Source organism: Lampetra fluviatilis, unplaced genomic scaffold (assembly GCF_964198595.1).
Source record: "Lampetra fluviatilis unplaced genomic scaffold, kcLamFluv1.1 SCAFFOLD_1495, whole genome shotgun sequence".
NCBI lineage: Eukaryota > Metazoa > Chordata > Hyperoartia > Petromyzontiformes > Petromyzontidae > Lampetra > Lampetra fluviatilis.
In genome coordinates, this window is record NW_027621543.1 from 1 (window position 1) to 12,478 (window position 12,478).

The 12,478-nt window shown below is 59.1% G+C and overlaps 1 protein-coding gene across 1 annotated transcript; it reads right to left on the minus strand.

Moving 5' to 3' along the window:
• Positions 1-579: 579 nt before the first annotated feature.
• On the minus strand, positions 580-11,032 carry LOC144955385 (receptor-type tyrosine-protein phosphatase S-like; the record flags this gene model as incomplete). The annotated part of the gene is made up of 7 exons (XM_078885623.1): positions 11,028-11,032; positions 9,062-9,180; positions 7,095-7,192; positions 5,179-5,302; positions 2,263-2,438; positions 1,674-1,793; positions 580-639 (listed from the first exon to the last, which is right to left on the minus strand). Coding segments are annotated over exons 2-7 (621 nt in total), but the record flags the coding sequence as incomplete, so codon positions are not given.
• Between the last annotated feature and the right edge of the window lie 1,446 nt (positions 11,033-12,478).

The window sequence follows — 12,478 nt, forward strand, 5'->3', positions numbered from 1 at the left end:
GGGTGAGTGAGCGGGTGGGTGAGTGGGTGAGTGGGTGGGTGGGTGGGTGAGTGGGTGAGTGGGTGAGTGGGAGGGTGAGTGGGTGGGTGAGTGGGTGAGTGGGTGGGTGGGTGAGTGGCTGAGTGGGTGAGTGGGAGGGTGAGTGGGTGAGTGGCTGAGTGAGTGGGTGAGTGAGGGGGTGATTGGGTGAGTGGGTGAGTGAGTGGGTGAGTGGGTGGGTGGGGGTGAGTGAGTGAGTGGTGGGTGAGTGGGTGGGTGAGTGGGTGAGTGGGTGGGTGAGTGAGTGAGTGGGTGGGTGAGTGGGTGAGTGAGTGGGTGAGTGGGTGGGTGAGTGAGTGAGTGAGTGAGTGGGTGAGTGAGTGAGTGAGTGGGTGAGTGAGTGAGTGAGTGGGTGAGTGAGTGGGTGAGTGAGGGGGTGAGTGAGGGGGTGAGTGGGTGGGTGGGTGGGTGAGTGGGTGAGTGGTGGTGTGAGTGGGTGAGTGAGTGGGTGAGTGTGTGAGTGAGTGGGTGAGTGAGTGGGTGAGTGAGTGAGTGAGTGGGTGAGTGAGTGGGTGAGTGAGGGGGTGAGGGGGTGAGTGGGTGGTCAGGCCACGCAGTGAACTGGAAGTGATGGACCTCGCGCTTCTCAGAGCCACCAGTCTACACACAGACAGGGTGGGAGGGTGAGTGGGTGAGTGGGTGGGTGAGTAGGTGGGTGAGGTGGGTGAGTGGGTGAGTGGTGTGAGTGGGTGAGTGGTGAGTGGGTGAGTGGAGGTGGGTGAGTGGATGGGTGGTGTGAGTGTGTGAGTGGGTGAGTGGGTGGTGTGGGTGAGTGGTGGTGGGTGAGTGGGGGTGGGTGGTGGGTGAGGGGTGGGTGGTGTGGTGAGGTGGGTGGGTGGGTGAGTGGGTGAGGGTGGGTGAGTGGTGGGTGGTGGGTGGGTGGGTGGTGGGTGGGTGAGTGAGTGGGTGGGTGGGTGAGTGGGTGAGTGAGGGTGGTGGTGGGTGGTGGTGGGTGGAGTGGGTGGGTGGTGGGGTGAGTGGAGTGGTGTGGGTGGGTGAGTGGGTGGGAGGGTGAGTGGGTGGGTGGGTGGGTGTGGTGGGTGGGTGGGTGAGTGGGTGGGTGGGTGTGGGTGGTGTGAGTGGTGGGTGAGTGGGTGGGTGGTGAGTGGGTGGGTGGGTGGGTGGTGGGTGGGTGGGTGAGTGGGTGAGTGGGTGGGTGGGTGGTGGTGGGTGGTGGGTGGGTGGGTGGGTGGGTGGGTGGGTGTGGTGGGTGGGTGGGGTGAGTGGGTGGGTGGGTGGGTGGGTGAGTGGGTGGGTGGGTGAGTGGGGGTGGGTGGGTGGGTGGTGGGTGAGTGGGGTGGGTGGGTGAGTGGGTGGGTGGGTGGGTGAGTGGGTGGGTGGGTGGGTGGTGGGTGGTGGGTGGTGGGTGGGGGTGGGTGGGTGAGTGGGTGGGTGAGTGGTGGGTGGGTGGGTGAGTGGTGGGTGAGTGGGGTGAGTGGAGTGGTGGGTGGTGGGTGAGTGGGTGGGTGGGTGAGTGGGTGGGTGGGTGGGTGGGTGAGTGGGTGGGTGGGTGGGTGAGTGGGTGGGTGGGAGGGTGAGTGGGTGAGTGGGTGAGTGAGTGACTGACTAAGTGACTGACTGACTGACTAAGTGACTGAGTGAGTGAGTGGGTGACTAAGTGAGTGGGTGAGTACCCGGTGGAGTGAGAGGGTGCGGACGCTGTACGTAGCGAGCTCCAGGATGTCCACCAACGTCACGTGGATGGAGCCGTACGTCTCAGACCCTCGACTCGGCCAGTATTGATCACACTTCACCTGTCACACAACAACAACAACAACATCAACAACATCAACAACATCATCAACAACATCAACAACATCAACATCATCTTCATCAACATCACCACCAACATCACCACCCCCACCCCCACTCACCCACTCACCCACCCACTCACTCAATCACTCACCCACCCATTCACCCACCCACCCCACCCACTCAGCCACTCACCCACCCACTCACCCACCCACCCACCCACCCACCCACTCACTCACCCACCCACCCACTCACTCACTCACTCACCCACCCACACCACCCACCCACCCACCCACTCACTCACTCACCCCCACCCACCCACCCACTCACTCACTCACCCACTCACCCACCCACTCACCCACCCACTCACCCACCGACTCACCCACCCACCCAATCACCCACCCACCCACCCACTTACCCACCCCCCACCCACCCACACCCACCCACCCACCCACTCACCCACCCACTCACCCGACACTTCTCCTCCAAGCGCGTCATCATCACGATGGTGCTGCTTCTCTGTTCCCACACCATTCGCCAGAAGTCTGCGAAGGTGTCGGGTAGCGGACCCTGCGTGGCGATGTACGCGTTCTGCCTGCGGAAGCCGTCGATGTAGTTGGCGTTGATGTAGTCACTGCCTGGCACACCTGGGGAGAGGGTGGGGAGGGTGGTGAGGGTGGTGGTGGTGGGGGGGGGTGGGGGTGTATTTGCCGGATTACTCACTTGCTCAGTTACTGATTCACCCACTCACTCACACGCTCGCTCACTTCGCTCGCTAACTCACTCACTCACTCACCCACTCACTCACCCACCCACTCACACACTCGCCCATCCACTCACTCACCCACCCACCCACTCACTCACTCCACTCACTCACTTACTTACCCACCCACCCACCCACTCACTCACCCACTCACCCACTCACTCACCCACCCACCCACCCACTCACTCACTCACTCACCCACCCCCCCACCCACCCACCCACTCACTCACTCACCCACCCACTCACCCACTCACCCGACCCACTCACCCACCCACTCACCCACCCACTCACCCACTCACCCACCCACCCACCCACCCACTCACCCACCCACCCACTCACCCACCCACTCACCCACTCCCCCACCCACCCACCCACTCACCCACCCACTCACCCACCCACCCACCCACTCACTCAATCACTCACCCACCCATTCACCCACCCACCCACTCACCCACCCACTCACCCACTCACCCACCCACCCACCCACTCACCCACCCACTAACCCACCCACCCACTCACCCCCCCACCCACTCACCCACCCACTCACTCACCCACCCACCCCACCCACTCACCCACCCACCCACTCACCCACCCACCCACCCACCCACCCACTCACCCACCCACCCACCCACCCACTCACCCACCCACCCACTCACCCACCCCACCCACCCACCCACTCACCCACCCACCCACCCACCCACTCACCCACCCACCCACTCACCCACCCACCCACTCACCCACCCCACCCACCCACCCACCCACTCACCCACCCCCCCCACCCACCCAACCACCCACCCCACCCACTCACCCACCCACCCACCCACTCACCCACCCACCCACCCACTCACCGACCCACCCACTCACCCACCCACTCACTCACCCACCCACCCACCCACTCACCCACCCACCCACCTACTCACCCACCCACCCACTCACTCACTCACCCACTCACCCACCCACCCACCCACCCACCCACTCACCCACCCACCCACCCACCCACCCACTCACTCACCCACTCACCCACTCACCCACTCACTCACCCACCCACCCACCCACTCACTCACTCACTCACTCACCCCCCCACCCACCCACCCACCCACCCACTCACTCACTCACCCACCCACTCACCCACTCACCCACCCACTCACCCACCCACTCACCCACCCACTCACCCACTCACCCACCCACCCACCCACTCACCCACCCACTCACCCACCCACTCACCCACTCCCCCACCCACCCACCCACTCACCCACCCACTCACCCACCCACCCACCCACCCACTCACTCACTCACTCACCCACTCACTCAATCACTCACCCACCCATTCACCCACCCACCCACTCACCCACCCACTCACCCAGCCACCCACCCACTCACCCACCCACTAACCCACCCACCCACTCACCCCCCCACCCACTCACCCACTCACTCACTCACCCACCCACCCACCCACTCACCCACCCACCCACCCACTCACCCACTCACCCACCCACCCACTCACCCACCCACCCACTCACCCACCCACCCACCCACCCACTCACCCACCCACCCACCCACCCACCCAACCACCCACCCACCCACCCACTCACCCACCCACCCACCCACCCACTCACCGACCCAACCACTCACCCACCCACTCACTCACCCACCCACCCACTCACTCACCCACCCACCCACCCACTCACCCACCCACCCACCTACTCACCCACCCACCCACCCACTCACCCACCCACTCACTCACTCACCCACTCACCCACCCACCCACCCACCCACCCACTCACCCACCCACCCACCCACTCACCCACTCACTCACCCACTCACTCACTCACCCACTCACTCACCCACCCACCCACCCACCCACTCACCCACTCACTCACTCACCCACCCACCCACCCACTCACTCACCCACTCACCCACCCACCCACTCACTCACCCCCCCACTCACCCACCCACCCACCCACTCACCCACTCACCCACCCACTCACCCACCCACCCACTCACCCACTCACCCACCCACTCACCCACCCACCCACTCACCCACCCACTCACTCACTCACTCACTCACCCACCCACCCACCCACCGACCCACCAACCCATTTACCCACCCACCCACCCACTCACCCACCCACTCACCCACCCACCCACCCACCCACTCACTCACTCACTCACCCCCCCACTCACCCACCCACCCACCCACTCACCCACTCACCCACCCACCCACCCACTCACCCACCCACCCACCCACTCACCCACCCACCCACCGACCCACCAACCCACTTACCCACCCACCCACTCACCCACCCACCCACCGACCCACCAACCCACTTACCCACCCACCCACTCACCCACCCACCCACCGACCCACTCACCCACTCACCCACTCACCCACTCACCCACCCACCCACCCACCCACTGACCCACCCACTCACCCACTCACTCACCCACCCACTCACCCACCCACCCACCGACCCACCAACCCACTTACCCACCAACCCACTTACCCACCAACCCACTTACCCACCCACCCACTCACCCACCCACTCACCCACCCACCCACCCACTCACCCACCCACCCACCCACTCACCCACCCACCCACTCACCCACTCACCCACCCACCCACCTTCTACGGGAGACAGGGTGACGCGTGAGTGGTCGTAGGCGATGACGTTGGCGTAGCGGTTCTTGGACTTGTTCACGTCCATGTTGGAGTTCTCCCACGTGAACTGCATGCCGGGGTCGATCGACTGAACGGGCACAAAGTCAGTCAGTCACTCAGTCAGTCACTCAGTCAGTGAGTCAGTCAGTCACTCAGTCAGTGAGTCAGTCAGTCACTCAGTCAGTCAGTCATGCAGTGAGTCACTCAGTCACTCAGTGAGTCACTCAGTCAGTCACTCAGTCACTCACTCAGTCACTCACTCAGTCACTCAGCCACTCAGTCAGTTACTCAGTCAGTCAGTCACTCAGTCAGCCACTCAGTCAGTCAGTCACTCAGTGAGTCAGTCACTCAGTGAGTCAGTCAGTCACTCAGTCACTCAGTCACTCAGTCACTCAGTCACTCAGTCAGACAGTCACTCACTCAGTCAGACAGTCACTCACTCAGTCAGTCACTCAGTCACTCAGCCACTCAGTTAGTCACTCAGTCACTCAGACACTCAGTCACTCAGTCACTCAGTCACTCAGTCACTCACTTAGTCACTCAGTCAGTCACTCAGTCACTCAGACACTCAGTCACTCAGACAGTCAGTCACTCAGTCACTCACTTAGTCACTCAGTCAGTCACTCAGTCAGCCACTCAGTCACTCAGTCACTCACTCACTCAGACAGTCAGTCACTCAGTCACTCAGTCACTCAGTCAGTCACTCACTCAGTCACTCACCCACCCACTCACCCACCCACTCACCCACCCACCCACTCACTCACTCACCCACCCACTCACCCACCCACCCACCCACTAACCCACTCACCCACCCACCCACCCACCCACTCACTCACTCACTCACCCACCCACCCACCCACCCACTCACCCACCCACTCACCCCACCCACCCACTCACCCACCCACTCACCCACCCACCCACCCACTCACTCACTCACCCACCCACTAACCCACTCACCCACCCACCCACTCACCCACTCACCCACCCACTCACCCACCCACCCACTAACCCACCCACCCACTCACTCACCCACCCACCCACTCACTCACCCACCCACTCACCCACTCACTCACCCACCCACTCACCCACCCACTCACCCACCCACCCACTCACCCACCCACCCACTAACCCACCCACCCACCCACTCACCCACTCACCCACCCACTCACCCACTCACCCACTCACTCACTCACTCACCCACTCACTCACCCACCCACTCACCCACCCACTCACCCACTCACTCACCCACTCACCCACTCACCCACTCACTCACCCACTCACCCACTCACTCACCCACCCACTCACCCACTCACTCACCCACCCACTCACCCACCCACTCACCCACTCACTCACCCACTCACCCACTCACCCACTCACCCACCCACTCACCCACTCACCCACTCACTCACCCACCCACTCACCCACTCACTCACCCACCCACTCACCCACCCACTCACCCACCCACCCACTCACCCACCCACCCACTAACCCACCCACCCACCCACTCACCCACTCACCCACTCACTCACCCACCCACCCACTCACCCACCCACCCACTCACCCACCCACCCACTAACCCACCCACCCACTCACCCACTCACCCACCCACTCACCCACTCACCCACTCACCCACTCACCCACCCACTCACCCACCCACTCACCCACTCACCCACTCACCCACTCACCCACTCACTCACCCACCCACTCACCCACTCACCCACCCACTCACCCACTCACTCACCCACCCACTCACCCACCCACTCACCCACCCACCCACTCACCCACCCACCCACTAACCCACCCACCCACCCACTCACTCACCCACCCACTCACCCACTCACCCACTCACTCACCCACTCACTCACCCACCCACGACTCACCTCGTACTCCTGGCTGAACTGGAGGTTGTCATTTGCCTTCAGCCTCTCAATGTGCTCCGCAAACTCGGAGATGGCGATCGGAGGGTGGGTGAGCATCCCTGTTCCTCACCACGGAGACACGGGGCAGAGGGTGAGTGGGTGGGTGAGTGGGTGGGTGGGTGGGTTAGTGGGTGGGTGGGTGAGTGGGTGGGTGAGTGGGTGAGTGGGTGAGTGGGTGGGTGGGTGAGTGAGTGGGTGAGTGGGTAAGTGGGTGGGTGGGTTAGTGGGTGGGTGGGTGAGTGGGTGGGTGAGTGGGTGAGTGGGTAAGTGGGTGAGTGGGTGAGTGGGTGAGTGGGTGGGTGGGTTAGTGGGTGGGTGGGTGAGTGGGTGGGTGGGTGAGTGGGTGGGTGAGTGGGTGAGTGGGTGGGTGAGTGGGTAAGTGGGTGAGTGGGTGAGTGGGTGAGTGGGTGAGTGAGTGGGTGGGTGGGTGAGTGGGTGGGTGAGTGGGTGGGTGGGTGAGTGGGTGGGTGGGTGAGTGAGTGGGTGGGTGAGTGGGTGAGTGGGTGGGTGGGTGAGTGGGTGAGTGGGTGGGTGAGTGAGTGAGTGGGTGAGTGGGTGAGTGGGTGAGTGAGTGGGTGGGTGAGTGGGTGAGTGGGTGGGTGGGTGAGTGAGTGGGTGACTGAGTGACTGAGTGAGTGAGTGAGTGACTGGGTGAGTGAGTGAGTGAGTGGGTGAGTGGGTGGGTGGGTGAGTGACTGACTGACTGAGTGAGTGGGTGAGTGACTGGCTGAGTGGGTGAGTGAGTGGATGAGTAGGTGAGTGACTGGGTGAGTGAGTGAGTGAGTGAATGGCTGAGTGGGTGAGTGAGTGACTGAGTGACTAGGTGAGTGAGTGCTCCTCACCGGGTGAGCGGTGGGTGAGTGAGTGAGTGACTAGGTGAGTGAGTGAGTGGGTGAGTGGGTGAGTGACTTGGTGAGTGAGTAGGTGAGTGAGTGGGTGAGTGAGTGGGTGGTTGAGTGAGTGAGTGAGTGACTGGTTGAGCGGGTGAGTGGGTGAGTGACTAGGTGAGTGAGTGAGTGAGTGGGTGAGTGGGTGGGTGAGTGAGTGGGTGAGTGGTTGAGTGAGTGGGTGAGTGGGTGAGTGACTTGGTGAGTGAGTAGGTGAGTGAGTGGGTGAGTGAGTGGGTGGTTGAGTGAGTGAGTGAGTGACTGGTTGAGCGGGTGAGTGGGTGAGTGACTAGGTGAGTGAGTGAGTGAGTGGGTGAGTGGGTGGGTGAGTGAGTGGGTGAGTGGTTGAGTGAGTGGGTGAGTGGGTGAGTGACTTGGTGAGTGAGTAGGTGAGTGAGTGGGTGAGTGGGTGGGTGAGTGAGTGGGTGAGTGGTTGAGTGAGTGGGTGAGTGGGTGAGTGACTTGGTGAGTGAGTAGGTGAGTGAGTGGGTGAGTGGGTGGGTGAGTGAGTGGGTGAGTGGTTGAGTGAGTGGGTGAGTGGTTGAGTGACTTGGTGAGTGACTAGGTGAGTGAGTGGGTGAGTGGGTGGGTGAGTGAGTGGGTGAGTGGTTGAGTGAGTGGGTGAGTGGGTGAGTGACTTGGTGAGTGAGTAGGTGAGTGAGTGGGTGAGTGGTTGAGTGACTTGGTGAGTGACTAGGTGAGTGAGTGGGTGAGTGGGTGGGTGAGTGAGTGGGTGAGTGGTTGAGTGAGTGGGTGAGTGGGTGAGTGACTTGGTGAGTGAGTAGGTGAGTGAGTGGGTGAGTGGGTGGGTGAGTGAGTGGGTGAGTGGGTGAGTGGGTGGTTGAGTGAGTGGGTGAGTGGTTGAGTGACTTGGTGAGTGACTAGGTGAGTGAGTGAGTTCTCCTCACCGGGTGAGCGGTGGGTGAGTGAGTAACTAGGTGAGTGAGTGGGTGAGTGAGTGGGTGAGTGACGAGGTGAGTGACTAGGTGAGTGAGTGGGTGAGTGAGTGGGTGAGTGACTAGGTGAGTGAGTGCTCCTCACCGGGTGAGCGGTGGGTGAGTCTGTGCATCTCCACAGGGTCCATGGCCACCGTCTCGTAGGCCCCACGCTTGTCGGGGTGCGAACCCCCAGACTTGCCCGAGTCGGACTCCGTGTGCTTCCTGGAGCAGCAGCAGCAGCAGCAGTAGTAGTATCATCATCATCATCATCAGTAGTAGTATCATCATCATCATCAATAGTAGTAGTAGTATCATCATCATCATCAATAGTAGTAGTAGTAGTATCATCATCATCATCATCAATAGTAGTAGTATCAGTAGTAGTATCAGTAGTAGTAGTATCAGTAGTAGTAGTATCATCATCAATAGTAGTAGTATCAGTAGTAGTATCAGTAGTAGTAGTATCATCAATAGTAGTAGTATCAGTAGTAGTAGTATCATCATCAGTAGTAGTAGTATCAGTAGTAGTAGTATCATCATCATCATCAGTAGTAGTAGTATCATCATCAATAGTAGTAGTAGTAGTATCAGTAGTAGTAGTATCATCATCATCATCAGTAGTAGTAGTATCATCAATAGTAGTAGTAGTATCATCATCAGTAGTAGTAGTATCATCATCAGTAGTAGTAGTATCATCATCAGTAGTAGTAGTATCATCATCAGTAGTAGTAGTATCATCATCAGTAGTAGTAGTATCATCATCATCATCATCAGCAGCAGCAGCAGTAGTAGTATCATCATCAGCAGTAGTAGTAGTAGCAGTAGTAGCAGCAGCAGCAGTAGTAGTATCATCATCATCAGCAGTAGTAGTAGCAGTAGTAGTATCATCATCATCATCATCAGCAGTAGTAGTAGCAGCAGCAGTAGTAGTAGCAGTAGTAGTAGTATCATCATCATCAGTAGTAGTAGTATCATCATCAGCAGCAGCAGTAGTAATATCATCATCAGTAGTATCATCATCAGTAGTAGTAGTATCATCATCATCTGTAGTAGCAGCAGTAGCAGCAGTAGTATCATCATCAGTAGTAGTAGCAGCAGTAGTATCATCATCAGTAGTAGTAGCAGTAGTAATATCATCATCAGTAGTAGTAGCAGCAGCAGCAGCAGTAGTAGCATCAGTAGTAGTAGCAGCAGTAGCAGCAGTAGTAGTATCATCAGTAGTAGTAGTATCATCATCAGTAGTAGCAGCAGCAGCAGCAGCAGCAGTAGTATCATCATCAGTAGTAGCAGCAGTAGCAGCAGTAGTAGTATCATCATCAGTAGTATCATCATCAGTAGTAGTAGTATCATCATCATCAGTAGTAGCAGCAGTAGCAGTAGTAGTATCATCATCAGCAGTATCATCATCAGTAGTAGTAGTATCATCATCATCAGTAGTAGTATCATCATCATCTGTAGTAGCAGCAGTAGTATCATCATCAGTAGTAGTATCATCATCATCAGTAGTATCATCATCAGTAGTAGTAGTAGTATCATCATCATCAGTAGTAGTATCATCATCATCTGTAGTAGTATCATCATCATCTGTAGTAGCAGCAGTAGCAGCAGTAGTATCATCATCAGTAGTATCATCATCAGTAGTAGTAGTATCATCATCATCTGTAGTAGCAGCAGTAGCAGCAGTAGTATCATCATCAGTAGTAGTAGTATCATCATCATCAGTAGTAGCAGCAGTAGTAGTAGTATCATCATCAGTAGTAGTAGTATCATCATCATCAGTAGTAGCAGCAGTAGTAGTAGTATCATCATCAGTAGTATCATCATCAGTAGTAGTAGTAGTATCATCATCAGTAGTAGTATCATCATCATCTGTAGTAGCAGCAGTAGCAGCAGTAGTATCATCATCAGTAGTATCATCATCAGTAGTAGTAGTAGTATCATCATCAGTAGCAGTAGCAGCAGTAGTATCATCATCAGTAGCAGTAGTAGTATCATCATCATCTGTAGTAGTATCATCATCATCAGTAGCCGTGGTGACGGTTGCCACGGCGACCCCCCCCCCCGCCCACCTCTTGAGGATACCATGGCGATGATGAAGACGACGGCCATGACAGGACCCAGCACCCAGATCAGTGTCCCCTCATCGCTCACCACCTCCTCCTCCTCCACGCCGCTCACCACTCCCCTCACCAGGGGCTCGGAGAGACCGCTCACCACAAAGGAGCGCTGGGGTGAGGCACAGTCAGTCAGTCAGTCACTTAGTCAGTCACTCAGTCAGTCACTCAATCAGTCAGTCAGTCACTCAGTCAGTCACTCAGTCAGTCAGTCACTCAGTCAGTCAGTCAGTCACTCAGTCAGTCAGTCACTTAGTCAGTCACTCAGTCAGTCAGTCACTCAGTCAGTCAGTCACTCAGTCAGTCAGTCAGTCACTCAGTCACTCAGTCAGTCAGTCACTCACTCACTCACTCAGTCAGTCAGTCAGTCACTCAGTCAGTCAGTCAGTCACCCACCCACCCACCCACTCACCCACCCACCCACCCAGTGACCCACCCAGTCACCCACTCACTTACCCACCCACTCACCCACCCACCCACTCACCCGCCCACTCGCCCACTCACCCCGCCCACTCGCCCACTCACTCGCCCACCCCGCCCACCCACCCACCCACCCACTCACCCACGCACCCACTCACCCACTCACCCGCTCACCCGCTCACCCGCCCACCCGCCCACTTCGCCCACTCACCCACCCACCCACCCACTCACCCACGCACCCACTCACCCACTCACCCACCCACCCGCCCACTCGCCCGCCCACTCGCCCACTCACTCGCCCACCCACCCACCCACCCACCCACCCACTCACCCACTCACCCACCCACCCACCCGCCCACCCCGCCCACTCGCCCGCCCACTCGCCCCGCTCACTCGCCCACCCACTCGCCCACCCACTCACTCACCCACCCACCCGCCCCACTCGCCCACTTCGCCCACTCACTCGCCCACCCACCCACCCACCCACTCACCCACCCACCCACCCACCCACTCACCCACCCACCACCCACCCACCCCCACTCACCCACCCACCCACCCACTCACCCACCCACCCACCCACCCACTCACTCACCCACCCACCCACTCACCCACTCACCCACCCACCTACTCACCCACCCACCCACTCACCCACCCACCCACCCACTCACCCACCCACCCACCCACCCACCCACCCACTCACCCACCCACCCACCCACTCACCGTGCCCCTGTCTCCCTGCACAGGCAAGGCGATGAACACTCCAAACTCCCTGCCCGGTGCGATGGGCCTGTTCCAGTATCCTCCGTGGGTGCCACTATCACCCAACGCGAAGGTGGCAGCCGTCGCCTGCTGGGCCGGCTGCTCAAGGCGCGCAGTGACGTAGGGCAGCGGTGGGTGGGACAGCGGTGGGGAGAGCGGCGACGGAGCCCGTGGCAGCGATGATGAGGAGGAGGAGGAGATGTCTCTGCCCATTCGGTGGCGAGGAG